The sequence below is a fragment of the Lissotriton vulgaris genome, chromosome 3_2 (genome assembly GCF_964263255.1).
Source record: "Lissotriton vulgaris chromosome 3_2, aLisVul1.2, whole genome shotgun sequence".
Classification (NCBI taxonomy): Eukaryota; Metazoa; Chordata; class Amphibia; order Caudata; family Salamandridae; genus Lissotriton; species Lissotriton vulgaris.
Genome location: NC_141690.1, coordinates 162198502 through 162224918, shown reverse-complemented (window position 1 = coordinate 162224918; position 26417 = coordinate 162198502). Strand labels below are relative to the sequence as shown.

At 44.3% G+C, this 26417-nt stretch overlaps 1 protein-coding gene across 2 annotated transcripts in view; it reads left to right on the top strand.

The window, feature by feature from the left end:
- ACOX3 (acyl-CoA oxidase 3, pristanoyl) overlaps positions 1–26417 on the top strand; it is a 474351-nt gene that overhangs the window by 291576 nt on the left and 156358 nt on the right. For both annotated transcript variants that reach the window (XM_086964140.1, XM_086964139.1), the window contains exons 8-9: positions 277–373; positions 25949–26131. In XM_086964140.1, the coding sequence (XP_086820266.1) occupies positions 277–373; positions 25949–26131 (280 nt within the window). The remainder of the gene's footprint in view (positions 1–276; positions 374–25948; positions 26132–26417) is intronic.

Genomic DNA, 26417 nt, shown 5'->3' with positions numbered 1-26417 from the left:
TAGTTTAGCATATCAACATTAAGGCACTATGCCTTCCACATAGCTATGTCAATGTTGCATGCACACGCTATTACGGCAATGTGTCTGATTGCTAAACGATGTCTTTCTGTGTAATGACACCAGCACTGTGTTCTCCCTTTTTTATGTCAAACTCAGTAAACAGAATTTGAGTTTTTAAAAAAGTTGACTAACAACTGAAAGACGTTTCATTTATTGTTCTATACTAGTCACTAAACATTCGCCAAATAACTTTCACTTTTATTGTCATTTTTACAGATTTGCCATGTTTCACAAAGTTCGAATTCCTCAAGAAAATCTATTGAATAGAAACGGTGACGTCTCAAGCTTGGGAGTCTACGTTACTCCATTTAAGGTATGACTTCTATATATATTAAAAAATATGTGCCATTAAAGATTCATTTTTTGCAAGAGAGGTCATATGTACGTGCGTGCACAATAATTATTTATTTCAAAATCTATGCAAAAATCTTGCTAATATCTTCAGCACAGTTTGAGAAATCTGCACAAAACTTCCTAAGCAATTGCATTCAGTTTAGGTTCTTTAATGCAAATATTGTGCACATCTGTAGAGCAGTGCCCGAAAAATAACAGGTGGTGGGAAGTAACATTTCCCATTTTAACTCCCTTAGGATTCTTTATCTTTTGATAGAAAAAAATTGTTGAACGAAATTCCACCAGACTTGATATTTAAGCAGAATTTTACTGAGGAAAGTACCTCTGCTTGTTCTTTTGTGTGTATCAGCTCAGTACTTTTCCATAAGATTCATAGGTGTTCCATTCTGGGCTTGTAGTGGCTAAATTCTAGAGATATTTGGACTGTTAATTTGTAGATTTCTGAATTCACAGATATTTCGAAAATCCAATTTTCCGGGTTTGCAAATCCTGTAAATCAAAAAAATGAAAAATAAGTATTCAGTACGTCACTGCTGCTCTTGGCCAATTGGCAAACATATGTGTGTGTGTGTGTGTGTGTGTGTGTATATATATATATATATATATATATATATATATATATATATCACGTTCACACAGCTGCTGGAACGACCCTCAACCAGGCAACGCTGATGCCGTCGGTAGCAGCAGCCGCTACCTAAATGCTGAAATTGCTGGATCCCGCCAAATAGAAGGAAGCAGAGACGGCACACCAGGAAACCTTGCACAAAATTCCTTTATTGTGCACTCGTTAACCCAAGACGTTAACCCAAGACGACGCGTTTCGGCGTAAGCCTTTTTCCTTACGCCGAAACGCGTCGTCTTGGGTTAACGAGTGCACAATAAAGGAATTTTGTGCAAGGTTTCCTGGTGTGCCGTCTCTGCTTCCTTCTATTTGGCGGGATCCAGCAATTTCAGAATATATATATATATATATATATATGAAAAAAAGATTCCTCCTCAGCTTCGCTCTGCGCTCGCAGACACCGCCTCCACGCCAGCAGAAATGAGGACCGGACCATCAGAGTCAGCAAAAGGTGTTTTATTATCCTTCAACAGAACCAGCGACGCGTTTCGAGCAAAAAGCCCTTGTTCACGCTGCCTATATATATATAGAACCTTATACCCATTGCTCCACCAGCTGATGGAGGTGATGGATGGAATGTTTTCGTTGAAGCTGTTGCTAGACTTGAAAAACAATTTGAAGATGAACCTAACGTTATGATTGAAAGACATTCTTTTCATAAGAGGAAACAGCTTGCAGATTAATCTGTTGAGGATTATATAGCGGCTCTTAGGGTGTTAGCCGCAAACTGCGAATTTGGTGCTTATGTTGATACTGCTTTAAGGGATCAATTTGTTTTTAATTGTGCAGCTAAAAAGGTACAAGAACGACTCTTAGCTTGTCGCAATCCTACCCTGGCAGAAGTAATTGATTTGGCCAAAGGGATTGAAAGATCTATTGAGTCTTCTAAAGTCATTGCTGCTAATGAAGTCAAGAGCACCAATGACACTGCTATTTGTGCTGTTCAAATGCGAAGTAGGAGTAATTTTCAATCTAATAGAATCTTAAGCTGTTTTAGGTGTGGCTCAAAAGCACATTTGGCGAATTCTCCAGATTGTCCTGCCCTTAAGAAAAAATGCACTAAGTGTGGTAAGGTTGGCCATCTTGCAACTTCTTGCTGGATTCAAAGGAAGGGCGGTAGATCTGACTCCGCTGTGACCAGTATTTCTTGTATTCATGATGATTTGGAGAATTTGGTCATTACTATTTATGATGATTCCTTTGATAGTCACATAAATAGTATTTCTCTTCCCTTCAAAGCTCCTTTAGGGATAGTTCATGTTGAGGAAGTTGCCTTTGAAGCTATGGCTGACTCTGGTTCGCCTGTGACCATTCTATCTGATGTTTTCTTTTATGAGAGATGGAAAGGTGTCAAACTGGCTAAATCTGATATCAATCCTAAAGCTTTTGGTAATTTTAAGATCAAAATGCTAGGCTTCTTTGAAGACTTGTTAAAATCTGAGTCCTGTGTTATTTTTACCAAAATGTATGTCGCAATTGATCGGAAGAACATTGTTGGCTGGTATGATCTTGGTAAGCTTGGCATTAATTTATGTCCTGGATCTGATCGTCCTATTCAGTTGAGAGAAATGCCTATTAACAGTATTTCTCTGGAATATCCTATTGCTTCCATTCTTAATAAGTATAAGAATGTTTTTGAAGATGTTGTGGGTGAGGTCAAAAGCTTTTCACACAGGATCAAACTTAAAAAAGGAGCTTTACCCGTACAACATAAAGTTCGCATGGTACCTTTGGGTGTGAGAGACAAGCTTAAGTCGCATTTGGATTGTCTCTGTTCTCAAGGTATCATAGAACCCACTGATAGCTCAGAATGGGTTTCGGCTATCGTTATTGCTCTTAAAGAAAATCAAGAAATTAGGCTGTGTGCAGATCTTCGATCTCTCAATAAAACATTGTAGTAGAAACATATCCTTTGCCTAGAATACAGGAAATGTTGGCTGCTGTGAATGGAGCAAATTTTTTTCAATTATCGATTTGAAGGCTGCGTACCATCAAGTCACTCTGGGTCAGGATTCTAAAGATCTGACGGCGTTTATAACTCCGTTTGGATTATTTAGATTCTTGAGGATGCCTTTTGGCCTTGCTTCGGCTGCCAGCGTTTTCCAGAAATTAATTGAAAATTTGTTCTGTGGTGTGAAAGGTGTCCAGTCTTTTCAAGACGACATTTTAATTTTTGCAAAGTCTATTGATGAACACAATGTCACTTTGGAAGCAGTTTTAAAGATCCTTAGCAGCAAAGGTATGACTGTGAGCAAGGAAAAATGTTAGTTTCTTGTTAGTGAAATTGACTATTTGGGTCATAAAATCACTCAGGAAGGGATTTTTCCGAAAAAGGACATCATTAGTAATCTTGAAAATGCTAGCAAGCCTCAGGACAAGGATGCTTTACGTTCCTTTCTTGGGTTAGGAGAATACTACGCAAAATTTGTTAAAGGATATGCTTTGGTTGTCGAGCCACTTAGACAATTGCTTAAAAAAGGTGCTAGGTTCATTTGGACTGATGTCCATGATTCTGCTTTACAGGGTGTCATCAAACTTATCGCTAATGCCCCGGGTCTTAAAACTTTTGATCCTGAGGGGAAGTCTTTTGTAACTGTTGATGCCAGCACAATTGGTTTGGGAGCTGTTTTCACACAGATGGTTGATGGTAAGGAGATAGTTATTTCATTTATCTCAAGGGCTCTTAGAGGTGCTGAGGTTCATTATAGCACGATCGAGAAGGAGGCTCTTGCCTGTGTGTGGGCTGTGGAGAAATTGAAGAATTTTTTGTGGGGTAGGCCTTTTGTTTTGGTCACGGACCATAAACCATTAGTCTATATGATGGATGGCGTGAGGAGTGGTAGCGCCTCCTCAAGGTTGGTTCGGTTGATTGCTAGACTGCATGAGTTTAACTTTGAGATTCAGCACATTCCTGGTGGTAAGAATTTTGCTGCTGACTGTTTATCCAGGTTGCCTCCACTTGGTGATACCCATGATGAAGTCACTGATCAGCATGAGTGTGTGGTGGCTGCTGTGGATGCGGTGGAGTCTAGCAATTTTGGCATTGATGTGAATGAATGGAATGATCATGCTGGTAAGGATAATTTATTAGCTAAGATCAAGTCTTATGTGGTTAATGGGTGGCCCTCCATTAAAAATATTGAATCTTCTTTGAGGAGTTTTGCACAAGTGGCGAACGAGTTGTCCATTGAAAATGGTATTTTGTTGAGGAATGAATTATTTGTTCCACCTGGTAGCCTTAGGGAAAAGATTGTCAGGTTGGCACATTCTGGACATCCTTGTGTTTCTGGCACAAAGAAGATACTTAAGTATCACTATTGGTGGCCTGGTTTGGATACCTTTGTCGAGAAGTTTATCAACAACTGTGCGGTGTGTGTCGGGTCTGACAAGCATTGGAAGGTGTCCACTGAACCTTTGTCTGTTTGTGAGGCTCCTACTGGTCCGTGGGAAAGGCTTTCAATTGACTTTTCTGGACCTTATGATTGTGTTGGCAGGGAGAATAGGTTTTTAATTGTTTTAGTTGATGATTTTTCTAAGTGGTTACATTATTCTTTTGTGGAGCATCCTAGTATTGACGTTGTGATTGGTTTTCTGGACAGTGTTTTCAGAATTGAAGGGGCACCCATCTCCATTAGGTCTGACAATGGTGTTCAGTTCACCTCTAGTAAAATGGGAGCGTTTCTTAAAAAGTTTGGAGTGTCTGCTAAGAGGGCTCCTCTTTATAGTCTGCGTTCAAATGGTCAGGTTGAGAGGGCTAACAGATTTTTTAAGGAGGGGATCCAAGCTGCTTTGGAGAGTAATTTGGACGTTTTTGACTTTTTAAAAGACAAAATTTGGAGTGATCATATCACTCCTAATTCCTGTACTGGGGTTTCTCCTTTTTGTCTTATGAGAGGCAGACAGGCTAAGTCCTTATTTTTACCAAAGTGTGTCTGAAAGTTTTGAGTCTTCCATCTCTAAAGCTAGAGACAATATTTCTTCTGCACGGAACTCTGGAACATCTTATCATGATGGGTTTCATCATTGTAAGAGCAAGGTTATAAATGTTGGTGATTGGGTTAGGGTTGTTAATCCCTCTCACACTCCCAAAGGTTTGTCCAGGTTCAGTAAGCCCCTTGTGGTGCAACAAGTTTCTGATTCCTCTGTTCTTCTCAAGGGTGGTGGTGTAAAAGTTCTGTGGTTCTGAAACCTGGCCAAGAATTTTTTTTTGATAAAAGGGGAGATGGTGAGGATGATGTCTGGTTGGATGACTCTTGTGATTCGTGTCCTGGTCCATCATCTGAGGTCTCTTGTGACTCATGTCCTGGTTCATTACCTGATCCTATTTTGGATTCACCTTTTCCTGTTGATGATGCAATTTCTAGTTCTTCAGTTCTTGATTCACATGTTTCTCCTAAGAGATGTGTTAAGTTGCCCAAGAAATTTGATGACTATGTTTTGGATTAATCTTTCTTCTCTTGTTTTTACTTTTCTTTTGTTTGGTTTTATTTTTATTTATTTTTGTTTTTCTGTAAAAAGGATACATGTGGTAATATTATTCTTCTTCTCTTTCTTTGTTGGAGTTTTGACATGTCACTTATGGAATTGTCTTATCATTAGAGTGTTATCTATGTAATGCAGAATGTGTTGTAAGCTGTGTTCTAAATCAGAGAAGCGGTTGGAGCTGATCTGATTTAGACGCTTTGCTCTATACTCCAGTGGGTCCTAGGATTTAAGTTAAATAAATCCTTATTTAAACTTCTTCTGCCTCCTCCCTTCTTTACAAGTGGATTGCTGGCGCGCGAGATGTAGTTAGTACAACTAACTATATCGGAGAAATTTTAATGGTTTTGTACGAGTAAAATGTCCAGCTAACTATAACACCCCTCAAACCTATGGGTTTTTTCAGTGAATTTCTAAGGTTTTTTTAAATGCTAATGCCTAACTATATCAGGTCTGAAACCTATGGTTTTTTCAGTGAATTTCTAAGGTTTTTTTAATGCTAATTCCAAACTATATCAGGCCTGAAACCTATGGTTTTTTCAGTGAATTTCAAAGGTTTTTTAAATGCTAATTCCTAATTATATCAGGCCTCAAATCTATGGTTTTTCAGTGAATTTCAAAGGTTTTGTAAATGACAATTTTTAAATGTATTAATTGTTACATTTATTTGTTTTCATACTGTTTTACTACATTTATAAAAACTATTTATTTTTAGATATTTTATTTTTTAAATTACATTATACATTACATTACAAAATATACCTTCTCAGAATAAATTACTTTAGTTTAAATACTTTGGAAATAGGCAATAGACTTTTAAGTACAGTAGTTTCAGTTGTTGCAATGCGCAACACAATTTCAGACACAATGCAACATTGAGCTCAATGGGAATTTCTAGTCAAATGCAATTTGTTACTTTTTGGATTACTTTTCTAACCAAAGGACTGGATCCTAGATTCAGTCCTGGGACACCTCCTGTAAACAGTTGAGTAAAAGCGTTTTGGCTACAGTAGTGATTTTAAGGAATATTATTGTATTTTAAAAGTTGACACTTAGAAACTTTTTCACATAGAATCACCAATGTTATCCTATGGGAGGAAATTCACTTATCAGGTAAGTAGTGTTAACGTAAATTTTTCTTACACAGTGGTGATTCCTTGATCCAGCATGGGTGGATCTCCTGTAACCAGTCAAAAGAATGTGTTTAAGTCATACAGGCAATTTTTAAGGAATATTTTTAGTTTGTGAAAATAGACAGAAACTTTTCAGCTAAAAACCAAACAATGGATTCCTATGGAAGGAAATACAAGTTACTGGCAAGTACGGTTAGAATTACTTTTCAGGGTCAGTGCTGGGCTAAAAGATGCAGCACTGAGTTCTCTTGTGCTAACAGGTGAGTAAATCGCAATTCGTAGTTCCGCTGATTTTTGAGAAATATATGTACGTTTCAAAAATCAACACTTAAAAACTTTTCTGGTGAACACCACACAATGGATTCCTATGGAAGGAAATACAAGTTACTGGTAAGTACGCTTAGAATTACTTTTCAGGGTCAGTGCTGGGCTAAAAGACGCAGCACTGCGTTCTTTTGTGCTAGCATGTGATTAAATCGCAATTCGTAGTTCGGCTGATTTTAGAGGAATATTTGTACGTTTCAAAAATAGACACTTAGGAACTTTTCTTCTGAAAACCACACAATGGATTCCTATGGAAGGAAATACAAGTTACTGATAAGTACACTTAGAAATACTTTTCAGGGTTAGTGCTGGGCTATAAGATGCAGCACTCGGTTCTCTCCTGATAACAGGTGAGTAAATCGGAATTCGTTGTTCGCCTCATTTTAGAGGAATATTTGTACGTTTCAAAAATAGACACTTAGAAACTTTTTCAGCAAAAAGCAGGCAATGATATCCTATGGAAGGAAATTCAAGTTCCTGGTAAGTACTGAAGAAAACAAGAAACCTTCTCAGGGGTCCTACTGATACTTGGTCCTTTTAAACCAACAAAGAAGAAATTGGCACTGAAGCTGTAATATAAAATACATATTTATTAAACCTCAGATGAGGGAGACTACGTCACACAGAAGCCTTAGCAAATGAATGAGGCAGTCTAAGGAGTACAGAAAACTGGGGCCTTATATATGCTTACGGTTACCACAGGACTGGATCCTAGATTCAGTCCTGGGACATCTCCTGTAAACAGTTGAGTAAAAGCGTTTTGGTTACAGTAGTGATTTTAAGGAACATTATTGTATTTTAAAAGTTGAAACTTAGAAACTTTTTCACATAGAATCACTAATGTTATTCTATGGGAGGAAATTCACTTATCAGGTAAGTAGTGTTAACGTTACTTTTTCTTACACAGTGGTGATTCCTTGATCCAGCGCGGGTGCATCTCCTGTAACCAGTTGAAAGAATGAGTTTAAGTCATACAGGCAATTTTAAGGAATATTTTTAGTTTGTGAAAATAGACAGAAACTTTTCAGCTAAAAACCACACAATGGATTCCTATGGAAGGAAATACAAGTTAGTGGTAAGTACGCTTAGAATTACTTTTCAGGGTCAGTGCTGGGCTAAAAGATGCAGCACTGAGGTCTCTCGTGATAACAGGTGAGTAAATGGCAATTCGTAGTTCGGCTGATTTTAAAGGAATATTTGTATGTTTCAAAAAAAGACACTTAGAAACTTTTTCAGCAAAAAGCAGGCATTGATATCCTATAGAAGGAAATTCAAGTTACTGGTAAGTACTGAAGAAAACAAGAAACCTTCTCAGGGGTCCCACTGATACTTGGTCCTTTTAAACCAACAAAGAAGAAATTGGCACAGAAGCTGTAATATAAAATACATATTTATTAAAACTCAGATGAGGGAGACTACGTCACACAGAAGCCTTAGCAAATGAATGAGCCAGTCTAAGGAGTACAGAAAACTGGGGCCTTATAAATGCTTAGGGTTACATAGTCCGCATAAGACTAAGGGCCAGTCCTGGCTCATGTAAGCATGCAAAATGACTAATCTGGGAGACAAGATCTGCTTGCTCAACAAAGTGGGAGGAGCTAACAGTGGCTGTTTTTGGCAAACACATCCCAACATTTACATACTAGGAACAGTTGCCAGGACAGCTACACGCTCAACTGAGCATGTGCGAAGGTGGAAGATGCTGAATATAGTTCGTTTTTAGGCTGATTACAAGAGCAGTCAACACTGAGGGAGGAAAGAGCACATGGCTAACTAAAAGGGCTGCCAGAAAAACAAAATGGCTTTCAGCTCATGCTAAGAACTCCGTCCAATATTTAACAGTACGGTTAAAATTACTTTTCAGGATCAGTGGGGAAATAATTCCCCTTCAATCCTGAGTGTCTCTAGGGTCCAACTAGCCCACTAGGTACATCCAGTAAGCACCACAGAGCTGCGTAGCAGGGAGATGAAAAAAGGGGCATGGCCTAGACCACCTCTATGCAACGCAGCGCAGTGGCGCTTACTGGAAGCACCTGGTGGGCTAGTTGGCCCCCCTGAGCCCTCATGATTGAAAGGGAATTTTTTTCCCAACTTAAAATGCGCCACGGGGCGTGTTTGTACAGTGGTGAAGGAAGGGGGCATGGCCTGAGATGACATGTCTGCAAACACGCCCTGTGGCGCGTTTTGAGTTAGAGAATTAATTCCTCCTCAATCCTGTAGGTCCTTGGGGCACAACTAGCCCACCAGGTACCTCCAGTTTGCCCCAGGAGGCTGTGTTGCAGCTCCATGGCGCTTACTGGAGGTACCTGCTGGGCTAGTTGGCCCCCAGGGACCCACAGAATTGACAAGGAATTAATTTCCAAACGTAAACCGCGCCACAGGGTGTGTTTGGGCAGGTGTGAACTCAGGCCCGCCCCCTCCCTTTACCACTGTGCAAACGCACCCCATGGCGCATTTTAAGTTGGGGGATTAACTCCCCTTGAATACTGACGGTCCCTGGGGTGCAACTAGCCCACCAGCTACCTCCAGTAAGCGCCACAGAGCTGCATTGCAGAGAGGTGTAAAAATGGGGCGTGGCCTCTCAACACCTCTCTACAACGCAGCTCTTTACACCTCTCTGCAACGCAGCCCCCTGGCGCATACTGGAGGTTCCTGGTGGCTAGTTGGCCCCCAGGGACCCCCAGTATGCAAGGGGACTTAATCCCCCAATTTATAACGCGCTACGGGATGCGTTTGCACAGTGGTGAAGGTAGGGGGTGGGGCTTGAGGTGATATGTGTGCAAACATGCCCTGTGGCGCGTTTTAAGTTGGGGAATTAATTCCTCGTCATTCCAGATGTCCCCTAGGAGCCCACTAGCCCACCAGGTACCTCCAGTATGCGCCAGGGAGCTGCGTTGCAGAGAGGTGTTCAGAGGCCACACCCCCTTTTTACAATACTATGCAACATGTGCTGGTTGATGTGGGACTCTTGGGTAGGTTGAGGACCAATATCAGTGCTGCGTTCTGGCTCTTCTGGAGTCTTCGCATGAGTTCCGTGGTGATGCCTCCACAGGGTACGTTGCCGTAGTCCAGCTGGCTTGTGATGAGGGCCTGTGTCACTGTTGTCCTGGTGCATATGGGGAGCCACTTGAAGACTTTGCAGAGCATGCAGAGGGTGTGGAAGCAGGCTGAAGAGACTGCTTTTTTCTGACGCTTAACAGAGAGTTTGCTGTCCAGGATGATGCCTAGGTTGCTGGCGTGGTCTTTCGGAGTGTGGGTGGGTTCGAGTTCAGATGGATACCAGGAGCCATTCTAGAGGGAGTTGTGTCTGCCGAAGATCAGAACTTCGGTTTTGTTCATGTTGAGCTTCGGGCAGCTGTTCTTCATCCAGTTAGAGAAATTCTTCATACTGCTGTGAAAGTTGATCTTCGTCGAGGTGGGGTCTGCTCAGAGTGAATGGACAAGCTGGTTATCGTCAGCGGAGGAGATGATTTTGATGTTGTGGGTTCTGACGAGGTCTGCTGGGGGTGTCATGTAGATGTTGAAGAGGGTTGGACTGAGGGATGAGACTTGAGGATGCCACAGATGATGTACTTGGTTTGTGAGGTGACTGATTCTCTGGATGCACCCTGTGAGAAAGGAAACCATATATTTGAGTGCATTTTCAGTGATTCCAATCTGGCGCAGACTATCGATGAGTGTGTAGTGGATTTTGGATATAGTGGAGGATACTGTGAGGAATTGGTTGACAGGGGTGTGAGTCCTGGTCAAGCAGCAACCACAATACTTGTCGGGTTGAGACGCAACCCAACCTGAAATTAAAATGCACTTGATGTTCTGGTAGCTTGGCACAGAGCAGGTAGGCTTAATTTAGAGGCAATGTGCAAAGTATATGTGCAACACCTCAAATAGTAATAAAGTCAAAATTCCACACAAAAAGGATCCCACACAAAATTAGAAAAATAGTACTTCCTTTAATGAACAAAACAAGACCAAAATGACAAAAATCCAATTAGTAGAACTGGAGACATTAAATTTTAAAGATTTTAGTGACAATAGCGCCCAAAAAAGCACAAAGCGCCAGCTATGGATATCTGGTCACAATGGATTGTGGGCCGGCTACAGGGACCCAGTGAGGCATGCTGAACAAAGTACCATAAATCCTAGTTTACAGAGCATTCTGAGGATCTGCATTGAAGATTCAATGCGCAGCAGAAGCGATGTATGCGTTCTGTAGTGTGGTGAGGCTGCGATGCGAGGGCCTGTGTGGTCAGCGAGGATCTTGTCAACAGGGCTTGCGATGCAAGGGCCGCCATCAAGGATGCAGCACACAGTTGGGTGATGTGTCTGTTCCGGAGAACTGCAATGCTGCGCTGGGAGACCGACATAGTCGTTGAGGCTGCCGTTGAGAGATGTGAGGGCTTGCAACAAGGATGCATTGTGTAGGAACGGTTCGGAAGGCGATACGAGCTATGCTGGCAATTTGTGTCTTAGCGAAGAGTCCAATCCACGCAACAGCGGAGTTGTGTTGGTTCTGCTCGGAGTTGCGCAGTAGAGGCTATGTGTCTGTTACACTGAATTCACAGAGGCCGGCATAGCACATTAAGCTCAGTTCCAAGGGTCCAGGACTGAGGTGGCACCATGTGACAGGGTACACTCACAGGTGGTAGAGTCCAGGTGCAAGGTTGTTGGTAGCATGTTCTGTCCCTGAGGCTCCATCTCTGGAGGCCATCCAACTAGCCCTTGGAGTCACTCCGGGTTCTGAGTTTAGGAAATGCAAGTCCAGTCTTTCTCAACCAGGCAGCAGCAGCAGTTATTTCAGTGCAGCAGCAGTTACTTCAGAGCAGTCGGTCAGCAGTGTGGCAGTCCTTTCAGCAGCACAGCACTCCTTCGCCCTGGAAGAGTATTCACTGGTCCAGAAGTGTACCAAAGTGGTTGTGCCTGATGTCCAGTATTTATACACAGTTTTGCCATTGAAGTGGGGAAAAGCTTCTAGAGACTTGGCTTTTGAAGTGTGCAGGTACTCTGCCTTCCTGGCCCTGGCTTCAGAATAACTACGAGGGGTATGCAGCCCTCTGTGAGGAGCCAGTAAACAGCCTATCCAAGTGAAGGTGGAGCTGGACCCAGCGCCTCCCTTCCATCCTTCTACACCGCCAGTCAAGCGCCATCCACGCACACCGCCAGCCAAGCTCCATGCTTGCACACCACCAGCCAAGCACCATCCTGTCACACCGCCTTCTAAGCACCATCCACGCACACTGTAAGTGAAGCACCATCTACGCACACCATGAGCCAAGTGGCGGTACACACTCACTGCTAGCCAAGTACTCTCCATGCACTCTGCCAGCCACGTGCCATTCATGCACACTGTAAGCCATGCACCAGTCCGCACACACCGCCAGCCAAGCACCAGTCCATGCACACCGCCAGGCAGTCACCAGTTCATGCACAGCACCAGGCAATTGCCAGTCCATGCACACCACCAGCCAAGTGCCAGTACACACACACTGCCAGCTAAGCACCATCCACGCACACTGCCAGCCAAGCGCCAAACACACACACCGTCGCGAAGCACCAGTCCATGCACACTGCCAGCCAAGCACCAGTCCCGGCACAACTCCAGGCAAGCGCCAGTCCATTCAAACCGCCAGGCAAGTGCCAGTCTACACACATCGCCACCAAGTGCTAGTCCACACACACCACCAACCAAGTGCAAGTCCACACACACCGCCAACAAAAATGCCAGTACACACACAGCAAGCCAAACGCCAGTACATGCAGACTGTCAGCCAAACTCCAGTTCCCACACATACACAGATGATTCCCTGGTATGTAGTGCTTTTCTGCCCCCCGTGGGGGTAAGGGGAGCCTAAAAATATTGCTGATCTGCCCCCAAGGGGGTAGAAACAGCCAAAATGGGGCCGCTCTCTGACTTGCCCATAAACATATCCCTGTTGTCTAATGGGCTTTCTGCCCCCCTCTGTGGGGCAGATCGGGGTTAATAACCCCCATCTGTCCAACCAAGGGGGCAGAAAAATTATCTAATTTGTGTATGTGGGGGCAAAAGAAATTCCTGGTGCCTAGTGGGCTTTCTGGCCCCAGGGGGTGTAGTGTCACAATAAGTACTCAGGCGACACTGTATAATTTCAAGTGGGAGCTTTATTTATCTTGCGTCCTCACTCTTACTTTCACTTGACCAAACTGCCCCTAACTCCTCCTGTTCATTCTCCTCGTTCCCCCTCCCACTTTTGGGATCCCTGGCTCCTTCCTTCTTACACAACTTGAAAACATATCAGTGACATACGTGCATGTCAAATTAACAATGAGAGATAATAACATAGTTACAGTACTTCATTGAGGCGAACGGGTCTTCGATGAGTTCGCTGTGGCCGGTGAGTTACATCGAGAGTCACCTGCTCATCTTCACCAGGAGAAGTGGAAGTCCGATGATCGCTTGCTAACTCAGGTGCTTTCTCGTCCAAAGCATTGTGAGGCACAGTCAGTGCTTCTCGGACAGTGGGCGTGCATTTCTGGAAGTGCGCTACATTCCTTGTCATCCTCCTGTTCTCTGACGCAGCCGTGATCAAGGTCCCTTTTTGTTTTGTTACTAACAGTGGGCACGGATGATATCGGCTGACTGCTTTTCGCTGTTTTTCTTGTTTCACCAGCACCCAATCCCCTTCTTGGATGGATGACTGCGCCGCTTTTCTCCGACTGTCGGCATATTCTTTCATCTTCTCCTTTTTCAGTCTGTCTCGTGCTACTAATTCTTTGTGATCAGTGTCTTGGTGAATGTCACTGGCAATGTCTTCCCAGGCCGGTATTCTCGTGCACACTGTGCAACCCAACATTAAGGCTGCAGGACATCTACCTGTGGTGGTATGGGCTGCGGTTCAATAAGCTTGTAACACCTCATTTAAAACTACTTGAACATCACACTTTGAGAGTACTGCTTGCTGAATGCTTTTCTTGAGGGTGCCCATAAACCTTTCTACCATTCCGTTGGCCTGTGGCCATAGGGGGCTGATTTTCCTGTGTCTAAAATTCAAGTGGTTGGCAAAAGCCGCAAAGTCTTGCCCACTGAACGGTGGACCATTGTCCGTTTTCACTACCTTCGGTATACCACATGCTGCAAAGGTCACGTCCAATATGGGTATCGTGGTGGCAGGTTTGGTGGATGCTATGAGGTGTGCAATTGGGAAACGTGAGTACTCGTCCATTATGACCAGGATATTCTTGCCAGATTGCAATGGGCCAAAGAAATCTACTGCAACATGCTGCCAGACACCGTCCGGCAGTTCTGACATTTGTAGAAGTGCAGGTGGATCCTCTCGACTCACTCGCTGACACTGTGGGCAGTCTTTCAGAGTGAGTTCCACCATCTGATCGAGTGTAGTGAACCAGACTCGCACCCACAGTTCTCTTTTCGTGGCTTCAATGCCTCTGTGCCCTTCATGTGCTAAGTTGATGACTTCCTGGCGCAGTTGTTTCGGAATGATGATCCGGTTGTCTTGTAATAAAAGACAATTGGAAGTGATGGATAGTTCATTCTTCACGTGTCTAAAGGAGGACAGTTCCTGACTGTCAACCTGTTCATTTTCTCCGGGTTCTTCCAGGTGTCTCCAACTATTTGTCTGAATGCGCTGTTTCACATTTTGTAGTGTAACATCCTCATTGGTGGCGTCCAGAATGACCTCCAGGGGAACTGCAGGTGGTTTGGCTTGGGCCACTTCAAAATGAATGTATTCTTCCGCTAGGGATGGATTTGATTTAGATGTTGTTTAGGATGGCTCCACATATAGTCAGCTGGATTTGCAGCTTTTCCGGGTTTGTGGACTATAGTATATGTGTATTCTTGGAGGCGGATACCCCACCGCTCTATTCTGGGTGACATTTTGGCTCGGGGGTTTCCAAAAATGGTTAGCAGGGCCTGGTGATCCGTGATGAGCATAAAGTGTTTTCCATAAATGAAGATGTGAAAATGTTCACAGGCCCAGACTACCGCCAAGCTTTCCTTTTCGGGCTGAGAGTATTGTGGAGATTTCATTATCCCATTGTAGAACCCAGTGATGCCATAGTATGACATCACTGGGAGATCCTGAAAGAATGGTCAGTTGATGAAGCTGGAGGTTGCTGTACACTTGTGTAGCTGTACTTGTATGGATAAAGGCTTTTCATTCACTAACCACTGTCTCTGTGGTTACTACATTTCATGGCGATGTGATGAGCTTGAATGAGGAATTAAAGAAATATTTAAAAGTCAAAGACCAGTTAAGTATTCAAACAGATAAAGCCTTGAGATGCAATTGTGTAGTCCCACCTAGGATGTTAAGAAGTAAATGAATCAAACTTGTACACGAGGGACACTTAGGGAGAAGCATGTGCAAAAGGAGATTGAGACAGAATTTTTGGTGGCCGGAAATGGATAGAGAGGTAGAAGAGGTAGTAAAAGATTGTCAAGCGTGCAGTTATAGCGACAAGTCTAGGGTAATCCGGCAACCACCACTGGGTTTTGTAGGTATTCCTAATCAACCCTGGGAAACATTAGCTTTGGATTTTCTAGGGACAATTGAGAGATTGGGTGTGAGAAGCAGATTTTTAATTGTATTAGTTGATTACCACAGTAAATGGTTTTTGGTGATACCCGTAGAACATATTACATCAGAAGTAGTGATTGAGTTTCTGAAGAGTGCATTTTTAGAAGAAGGAATGCCAAAGTCTCTGGTTACGGACAATGGAGTCCAATTGGTTTCGAGTATGATGGCAAGGTTTCTTAAGGGATTGGGTATAAAGCATGAAAGAGTGGCGTTGTTCAGACCACAAGCTAATGGATTAGTTGAGCGAGTTAATCGCATCACAGTGGACAACATTCAATTGTCTTTGAGCAATGGTTTAAAGTGGAGAGAGGAACTAGACAAGATGATCTGGGCTCACAGGGTGATTCCTCATTCTATTACAGGTGTATCACCTTTTGTGGTTTTAAAAGGAAGAGAACCAGCAACCAAAGAATCTCCTGTGTGGTTGCAAAAGAAAGATCAGGTCTGGGTGGATCGAGAATTAATAGCAGAAATAGTTAAGGAGTCTCAAGAAAGGAACAAAAATGATTATGACAGAAGGAAAGTAGTGAAGGATTTTAAAATCTTTATTGGTGATTGAGTGGTTACAAAGAAAATGGGATTCGTGAGAAAAGGTAAGAGCAAATTTTCCAGACCTCAAAGAGTAATAAAAGTGTTGAACTCAGTAGTAACTCTGGATGATGGAAAAATGTGGAGTATGGGTAATTTATGCAAAGTTGATGCTCCTAATTCTATTGAGCAATTGGTGCAAATGTAAAAAAATATATATATTGTATTGAGTATTATGTTATTGTTGTTGGGTATATTAATTTCTTGTTATTGATTTTAAAATGTATAAGTCTTTATGTTTTATTGCAATTCCTTGTAAGGGGGGAGAGGTGTGGAGATTTCATTCTCCCATTGTAGAACCCAGTGATGCCATAGTATGACATCACTGGGAGATTCTGAAAGAATGGTCGGTTGATGAAGCTGGAGGTTGCTGTACACTTGTGTAGCTGTACTTAGAGGAATAAAGGCTTTTTATTCACTAACCACTGCCTCTGTGGTTACTACAAGCATGCTCTCTCTGTGTCCGCCAGACTTCGACTTGCATAGGCTACAATGTATCGTTGATCACCCTCCATGTCATATTGAGCTAAGATGGCTCCAAGTCCCATAGGACTCACATCCACAGTGATTTCGGTTTTTTGCCGGGGATTGAAATAGGCCAGGTTATTAGCGGACTCCACTGAAGCTTTGATTGTGTGGAAAGCTTGATCACATCTTTTGGTCCATTGGAATGGATGGCCTTGTTTGGTAAGCTTTCTCAGTGGATAGCTGATGGTGGCGTAATCTTTAATATAACGTGCACAGTAGCTCGCCATGCCTAGAAAAGAGCGCCCATCTCCAGCCTCTTTCGGTCTGGGAGTTTCATTTAAGGCTGCAATCTTTTTGGGATCCGGTCTCATGCCTGCACCTGAAAAAATTTATCCAAAGAATTTTAGTGTAGATTTGTGGAATTCACACTTGTCTTTATTTAATGTGAGGTTAGCTTCCAGTAGGGCATGACAAACACGGTCCAGTGCCTTGTTGTGTTCTTGCATAGTTGCTCCGTATACGAGAATGTCAACACTGTATTTTAGAGCTTTGGGAATGTGATGGATTACTTTTCTAATGGCCTCCTGAGAAATCTCAACGGCAGATGAGACCCCAAAACGGAGTCGTTTGTATCTGAACAGGCCTTGATGAGTCGAGAACGTGGTGATGTATATCAATTTTTCGTGAAGTTCTAGCTGGTGATATCCCTAGTTGAGGTCTAATTTGGAAAATATTTTCGCCCCATTGAGTGACGCAATCATGTCGCTGATGTGAGGTCCCGGGTGTCTTTCTCTCTCAATTGCGGTGTTGGGGTCTCTCATATCCACACAGAGACGCACTTTGACCAGTGAGCTTTTTTTCGATACTACGACCACTGGAGAGACCCAGGGAGTGGGTCCTGATGTTCTCTCGATGAAGTCGGCCCTTAGAAGATCCTGTAGTTCCTCTTCCACAGACTGTTGAAGATGAAATTGAATTTTCCTTTGATGTTGTGCTATGGGTGTCACTCGTTCATTTATATGCAGTCAAACTTGACAGTGAGCCATTTTTCCGAGTCCATGGAATAGTTTTGGAAATTTGTGAATTTTGTCCGGTTCATCATCAACTCGATATAATATTTCAACTAGCCTCAAGTGTTCCGCTATGAGCAAACTGAGATGACAATCTGTTTCGGGACCACCAATGACATGGATGCGGGTGGGAATAGTCCTGTTCTTATATGTAAGATTGTCCTAAGCACGGAAGAGGTTCCTTTGACATCCATGTATATACCCACACTGCAGCTTTATGCAAGCGTGGTTGTGGATCTATTTGGTTGTATTCTGAAACAGAAATATAGTTAAGAAATGCCCCACTATCCAGTACGAACAGCTCAGGATCCGCAACCATGAAGATATATTCATCACTGTCTTGAGATACTGGAGACAGCGACCTCGACTCCCGAGATAGTGACCGATGTGATTTTTATGTGCCTTGAGACTGGCGGCTGGACCTTGAAGAGCAGATAGAAGACTCTCTGCGGTCTCTCACAGCCTTGACATGATGGCGAACAGTGTATTGTCTGGATTGTCTGTACGTATCTCTGTGAGTGTCTTTGGGAGGGGCTCTACAGACATTTTCAAAGTGATTGTCCCGACCACACTTTCTACATCTTTGGCCTACTGCAGGGCACGGCTCCGTGTGAGGGAAGTCATTTCTACAGTGATAGCATTTGAGTCGGCGCTCCTGTCGTTTGTCAGTCCGACTGTGACTACGACGGCTTGTGTGATGAGACTGCAATTTGGATCTCGATGAGCGTTGTTTTGCAGGGGACGATCTGTCATTGTTGCGAGATTGGAGCCTAAGTGCCTGTTCTCGTTTTTTGCCTCTTCCCGCTTCCATTCTCTTTGCATGTTCTTCCGCCTGATCGTGTACCCGCGTCATTTCTTCAATCACGGCAAGAGAGTAGCTCTTCTTCAATAGACGTCTACGTAACGACCCAGACTGGCATCCTTCTATGATTCACAGGCGAAGGGCGTCTTCAGTCGTGAACGAGTCAAATTCACAGTAACGAGCCAAACGTCTTAGACGTGTGATGAATGTGCTCATGAGTTCATCTTTCTCCTGGGATGCTAAATTGAATGTGTATCTTTCATAGTCAATTTTCCTTTTGTGAAGAAATTTTCGATTTAAAGCGTCACGCATGTTTGCATAGGACGACGGAGCATCAGCTGGAAGTTCTTTTATGATCTGGCCAACATCCTTCCCAATTAGATTGCGCAGTGCAATCAGTTGCTGATCCTCTTCAGTCACATGAGACCCTTTCATAAAATCTTCGAAATCCTCCAACCATTCCTGCCAGCGAAGGCCCATGCCTCCCCCAGATATGAGGACTAGAGGTTCCGGTGGACGTAGAAACGGGACTCCAAGCATGCCAAGACGTTGGCCTCAAGTCTGTGATGTCAAAGTAGGCGACCCCGGCCTGTTACTTGCGCCAGCAGAGGTGTGATGCTGCCTGGACGTTGGGGACCCAGACATGATGACAGAACGTAGGCAGTATACGTGAGCAGAAGTTTGTGACAGACCTTGTCTACGGATGATGAATCTCACAACGCCTTGTCACTTGGCACAATTACAGTAATATGAACAGTGTCAGCACTTGAAGGAAGATGCTCAATACGCAGGAAATGACTCAAAAATGCGTTAATTATAGGACAGGCGCTGTTTATTGGCACCATTCAGTTTGTACCAAGGCAGGCAGCAGAGAAAAGAAAACATGCATTCAGCTCCTCCACTTGGTAATGACCCGACGTCACACTCCAGTAGACATGTAAAGTGTTCTTTTCAGTGTTAGTCCATGAATGACAATATGTGTGGTCCACCACAGGCATCTAAAGGTATTCCACAGGCACCTAAATATGGCTGCCGGAAAATCGTCGAATGGGATTGGCTGAGGTGCCTGATTCCAATATGGCCGCCGGCCAGAGCTCTCTTCTCGCGAGAGCACAGCCGACTGCAGACACTCCACCACATGTGAGCAGGCAGGCACTTCAACCTACCGGCAGTGGAGAGGAAGTGGCCACCGGTACAGGATTCCACCCTTTAAGCTCCTCCGCAGGCTCACGGCCTGACCAGCACAACCGGGGTGAGCTTCCGGCCCGCGTTTATAGCGGCACACCACAGGGGACACACAGGACTGGGGTGGACTCCCGGGTCGCGAACAGCAGTGCTCCTGGACAACGGAGCGGCAGGCGAGACGGCGGGCACAGCAGCAACACGACGCGACCGGGGTGAGCTCCCGGGTCGCGTACAGCACGGCTCCACTTAGCGGAGCTCAGCACAGGATACCACTGCACCAGGTAAGTGCAGTGAAGGTCCACGACCTTCGTCGCCAGCTGTAGTGTCGCAATAAGTACTCAGGCGACACTGTATAATTTCAAGTGGGAGCTTTATTTATCTTGCGTCCTCACTCTTACTTTCACTTGCCCAAACTGCCCCTAACTCCTCCTATTCATTCTCCCTGCCCCCCCTCCCAATTTTGGGATCCCTGGCACAGGTCCTAGTGCCCGTCCCAGTTACAACATTACAGGGGGTACACATCAGGGGCTATTGCCACCATCTTCCACCGGGGGGAGGACAGAAAAACGGTTGCAAATTGTTTAGGGGGCAGTGGCCGCATTGGCATACCCGTTCTGGGCAGTGCCCACCCCTGACTTACAAAAGCAAAATAGTCTCTGGCTTTCTAGTGGACTTTCTGCCCCCCAGGGGGGTAGTTGCCCCATCTGCCCCCCCCCCAAGGGGACAGGAGTACTGACCAATTCGTGTTTGGGGGGTGGGGGCACTGGCATGCCCATTTTGAGCACCCCCCACTCCTACGTAATTAAAAATCATAATCCCTGGTGCCTAGTGGGTGGGGGGCTGGGCAGATCAAGGGCTATTGCCCCCATCTGCCTCCGGCGGGGGCAGAAAGATTGTGGCTAATTTTTTAGGGGGATGGGGCTTCGGAGTGGCCATTTTGGTCAGCCCCCACCTCTACATATACAAATAAAAATTATCCCTGGTTCCTAGTAGGCTTTCTGCCCCCCTAGGGGTAGATTGTGTTCTATTGCCCCCATCTGCACCCCAAGGGGGGCAGAAAGACTGTCGTTTTTTTCTGAAGTGTGGGGGCATTAGCATGCTCATTTTGGGCAGCCCCTACATATACAAATATAAATAATCTCTGGTGCCTAGTGGGCTTTCTGTCCCCCGGGGGGACAAATCAGGGACTATTGACCCCAACTCCCCCGGGGGGCGGAAAGACTGCCATTTTTTTATGGTGGCAGCATTAGCATACACATTTTGGGCAGCCCTCACCTCTATATACAAAATGAAAATAATCCCTGGTGTCTAGTGTGCTTTCTGTCCCCGGGGAGAGGAGAATCGGGGGCTATTCCCCCATATGCCTCCCAGAGGGGTAGTAAGACTGAATTTTGCCCAAAACTTTGGGGGGGGGGGCAAAAGCCCCTGCCCAAGGGGCCGCTCCCCCAACCCTGGTGTCTAGTGGTGGATTCCTGCATGGGGATCTCCCTCCTGTGGCAATCCCCAAGCGGGGATCCACTAGAGATTCTCCCCTTTCCAATGTTACCTCTCCCGTCTGCCTACGTGCTCGGGGGGCTGACATAGCCCCCCGAGCACGTAGGCAGTGAAAGCAAACTGAGCTGATTGGCTTTTTTCACTTTAGTTTTCAGTGAAATGAAAAAATCAGAACACCCTCAGGAGCTGGGGAAGCTATTTGAGATGAAGGAAATCCATTAGGTGCTCGCACCCGAGTGATTTCCAATGTTATGTGCTCGGACGCGCTGGAGCCGTCTGACGCACACGACCACTGTTGCGTCGGACATCTCCCACGCATCCAAAGCATGGAATGGGTTAAAGGAAAACGGGATGGGGTTAAAAACAAAACTGAAACTTTGAAGTTTGGACCACTGCCTGCTCTTGAAAAATATTTGCTTCAGCATTCTCAAAGAGGAAGGGGTCCTCTGGGAAACCCTTCCCATTTCAAATTGTTACCACCACCCTTGAGGTGTTGATAAAAAATGACTGTTTGCAATGTAATTCAGTCAGAAAACTTTCTTCCAGACCACTACTATTCTGTATTTGGAAGGGACGCCCTAAACGCCCCCCCCCCCCCCCCCCCTTTCAAATAGCAGATCGTTAAACACAATTTGAGGTTTGGTAACATGTTCCTGAATCACAATTTGTGCTCTGTACATATTTAAAAGCATTTTTGCGGTCAGAAACTGCCCTATTCCACAAATCGGGTTGTTACCGACTGCAAAATGCTTTTGTTTGTGACACGGTTTACAACGTTTTGAACTGTCTAAAACCATAGGATCATTATCAGGACTGGGACGGTAAAAGAATACCTCAAACAAGCCAGCTATGTAGGGATTCATTCAAGTGACTGCAATGGATGGGGTTAGTACCATAATAGGCAGTGTAGAGACTTAGAAAAGTGGGCATGGTAATGTTCCTGAGTTGAAGAAAAACAGGTGTAATCGAGTCCTTCACTGATATAATCAAAGAGGTTACTTACGTTTACTGTTAGAATAAGGACAGCTGTTAAAAAGAGCGATAAGGGCTAATAGTGTTATTGCCAAAAGAAGCACCACAGAGGTGAGTATGGTTGTAGCAAATTAAATAATATCTTTTGCAAATTTTGTAAGGATTAGAATGAACAAGGGAAAGACATATCTAGAAAGTTAGCATAATCAATTTGATATTTGGTCTAACTTACTCTACCCCTGATAATCCTGTCAGATATCTGTGCTAACGTAAACTCCAAATTCCGTCAAAAATATTTTTTCCATCACTATCTGCAAACAAGCACAGGGCGGAGTATTGCAGCTGTGTGGGATGCGGGTAGATTAAAGCATGGTCCCAGGAAGAACATTGAAAAAATAAGTTAAATACTGGTAGCAAGCTCAGGGTGGAGATCTCTGGCTAAAGTGGGACGCTTGTGCGTGTATCCAGTTCTCAAAATGTGGCTGATTTCTGCCTGAGAGGATGAATGCAGTGTAGCTGTGAGTGCCCGGTAGGAAGGCAACTGATTCAGTCAGCGTACAAGATCAATGAAAGATGGCCGACAGGCAAAAATCATACAAAACATTGAAATCAAGTAGATCTGGTATGAAATGGGAAAACATGTTACTTGATTACATTTAATCAATTAAAAAACTATTTTTTTTATTTCCTAGTGAAATTTGAAAAATTAGAAGTAAAACAATATGTCTTCAATTCTGTCTTTCCTGTTTAGGTCTGCCTTAACGTTTCTAGTATCCTCTAGTACAGAGAATAAAAACAATGTAAATAGTGATTGTCTGACCCATTCTTGGTAAATTATCTTAATGTTAAGGAGCAACATTATTTTCAAGAGGGAGAGAGCAGAGGAGTGGACACTTCAAAAGAAGCAGAACCCCAACATAAAATGTCAAAGACTGAGTCCCTAAATCACATTTGTAGTCTGGAAATGTACTACAAGAAGGAGAGTTAGAGACCCCAAAAATTGTCATCTGCCAAGCAGCTAGATCAGTGGTGTGAAATGGGTAAGCTCTGCAAGACTTCTGCCTGTGCCCATGACTATGGGCCAAGGCCTGCTAGTCACACTACTAGCTCAGGGGATATTACCTGGGGAATCGAAGAACCTCTGTCCTGGAGCCTTGAGCACCAGCACCAGTGCCTGCCTGCCCTGTCCAATGGACTGCCACTGGGAGGTGTGAGGAAACTACTGCTGCATTGATGTTATGTTATGTTATCGGGTATTTATAGAGCGCACAGCTACTCCCAGGAGTGTCCCGGCGCCTGGAAAACAGAGACCACTTAACAACAAACAAAACATTCCTACAAAGCAGAAACACAAAGCTGAAAGAGCCATGTTTTTAGACTTCTCCTAAAAGTAAGGAGGCCCAGATTATGTCTAAAAGAGAGAGGAAGGCTATTTCACAGCTGTGAAGCCACAGCTTGGAAAGATCTCCCCCAACCCGAGAGATAGGGACCTTCGGAGTCTGGCCATTGCCCATGTGCAAGACAGAGTTGGCGACACCTGTATGCCTTGGAAGGGCCACTATGAAGTGAAGTCACGTGGTGCCAATCGGGCCAGAACCCATATGTAGTGCTGAGTCAATGACCCCCTATGCCAAGAGGGGCCTCCGTGAAAAAGACTGCTGGGCAGTGAGGGTCGTCGCCTTGTGCAGAAGCGGGCTGCGAGTCACGAACCTGTTTGGCAGGAGGAGGCGCCCCCGAATACTTTGCGGTGCCAGCGGGAGCCTGTGTACTGTGAGATACGGTGACTTCGTATGCCACAGGAGGTTGCCAGGAACATCAAAGAATGCAACCTGATCTGCAACACTCTGCTGGAGAAGTGAGGATACTGTGGGAGTACCTGCACACCCACTCCACCTCAGGAAAATGACTGGACACTTACCCTGCATAAGGAAACATTGAGAACCTGCTGTCGCTTTTGGAGCGTGACCATGACTGAGGAACGCTGTGCTCTCTAATTGTAGCCACCTGAGCTGTATGCAACAGACTCACCAGAACTTAGTTGCAGCTGCTTTGAGCACCCACAGACCCGGCCCCCTCAGCAACTCCAGATGCTTCACGCCTGTCGGTGCAGTAAAGACTGATTCCAGGCCTGTCGGCCACAGGGGAACTTGTGGGAATACTATTTACTTTAAATTAGAGTCATAGGGGACTCTTGAGACTCTGACTGACAGTGGTGGATACACTGAATGTTACCAACAGTGAATGGGGAATAACTACCATTGTTAAAGCGAGGAGAGACTGGGACAGGGAACTGCCAAAGAAATACTAGAGCCCTGACCTCAGGGGGATTGTGTAGTTGTTTGTGAATGTCCTATTTTTCCTTTGTGTTAGCAAGCAGTAGAAATGAAGTGAGTATTTGGCTAGATAATTTGATGATTTACTGCTGCTTTAGTGCACCGTTTGAATTGTGAGACTGTGTTCCCTACCCTGTATCTACCTCCATCCAAGGGAGCTTTGGACTGCTTGATCACGTTAAAAGCAAGAGTCCTGTGCATGAATGGTACTTTGCTCAGGTGCTGCGAATCTGTAGTATTGTGGGCCCTGGGACATCAGGATTAAAAGGCCCAGTGACCCCTGGGTGCCCCGATTCCCTCTGAAAGGGGTTCTGACATAACCCATAACAAGTTAGATGAGCTTACAGAGACATAGCTGTCATTAATGCAGCATGTGCAGTGGCAGTCATCGCGTACAGATGTGAGGAGCCCTTTGCATGGCTGTTATGGCGGTCTTACACTACATAATCAAAATGCAGCAGATTGTACTTCCTTGCTTTCGTGACCCAAAGCACTCTTCCTACGTCACGACCAGCTGGCTTTGTCATCACATCCTGGTAAGGTGTTGCTTGAGTTCGAAATTCCTTAAAAACAGAAGACAAGAGGCGTTTGGCAAAACAGGAATAGTTTGTTTAATTAAACATTATGGCCGGAAGTACAGTTACAGGCACAAGGTCTTAGGACTGTCTTAATGTTTAATCTCTAGGTATTCTTCTTACATACAAAACTTAGTAGGTTGTAAACCATTCCGGCGTTCCATATATGGTGACGAATGTTGATTGTTGCCTTTGGAGTCATAATTTAATTGTCTAATGGTTTCCACAGGTGTGTCTCTACCTTGCATGGACATAATGTGGCCAGCGGATAACGTGCCCAAATGTCCTGGAGCGAGTGATCACTAAGTATGCTAGGTCCTGATTGGCTATGTGTTCCTAACTGATATTGCATCTTACTTTTATGGTGTTTTAGCCACGTGTATATACCTCCAGCTTTATTGGTGCGATCTCCTTTGGCCCTTTGTAATGTCGCTGCCCCTATCTGTAGGATTGATCAAAATTATCCTGCCTGAGCATTAGCCTGCCATCTACACACCCTCCCACCTGTGACCTATCCCGGGTCTTGCTCTCAGGGCCTGTTAGACTACATATTTGTGAGTTGTGTTGATGTAGATTTGACAATGGGTGTATCTGTTATAAAGACAAGACTTCATTTTCATTGATAAATGCATCAAGTTCCATATTGACACAGGACTAATAATCCAATATTTTTTAAGTGCAAATAGTATCTTCTTGAGTAGTCAAATGTATATCCATTATAGTACTCGAACTTCATCAGCCTTTTGTGTGGAATGATACTTTAGGCCGACCCAGTTGAAACTTAAAGTATAATTCACATTGAATAAAGTTCATACCGTATTGCTACGTGTATGCAGTAATCACTTGTTCTATTCTCAGAGTGCCCCCTTACCCCTGAATCTAACCCACACCTGCTTCCTTTCCTCAGGATCCCAAACAACGCTTCGGTGCTTCCCTGGGAGCGTTGTCCAGTGGTAGAGTTTCCATATCAGGGATGGCTGTCGTAAACTTAAATCTTGCTGTGTCGATAGCAATTCGTTTTTCAGCAACTCGACGTCAGTTTGGACCAACAAAAAGTGAAGAAATTCCTGTACTCGAATATCAAATGCAGGTAAAACATAGCCATTTAACAATTATTTAAAAAAATGTCATGGCTGGGTTTCCGTGCCAAATACTTGATGTGTATTCAGACGTTTGTTATGTAGGGGTGTCTGTAGAGAAAGGCCAGATGTGGCCTGTGCCCCAGTTCCATTTCTCCCGCCTCCTTTGTGTCCCACCACCACAGCTGCTGAGAGCGCGAAGAAGTAACACAGGAAAAATAGATGCTGAACCCTGCTGCACACATTAATTTGTGCAACTACCTCTCATTGCATAGTAGTGTTTTAAGCCTTTTTTTC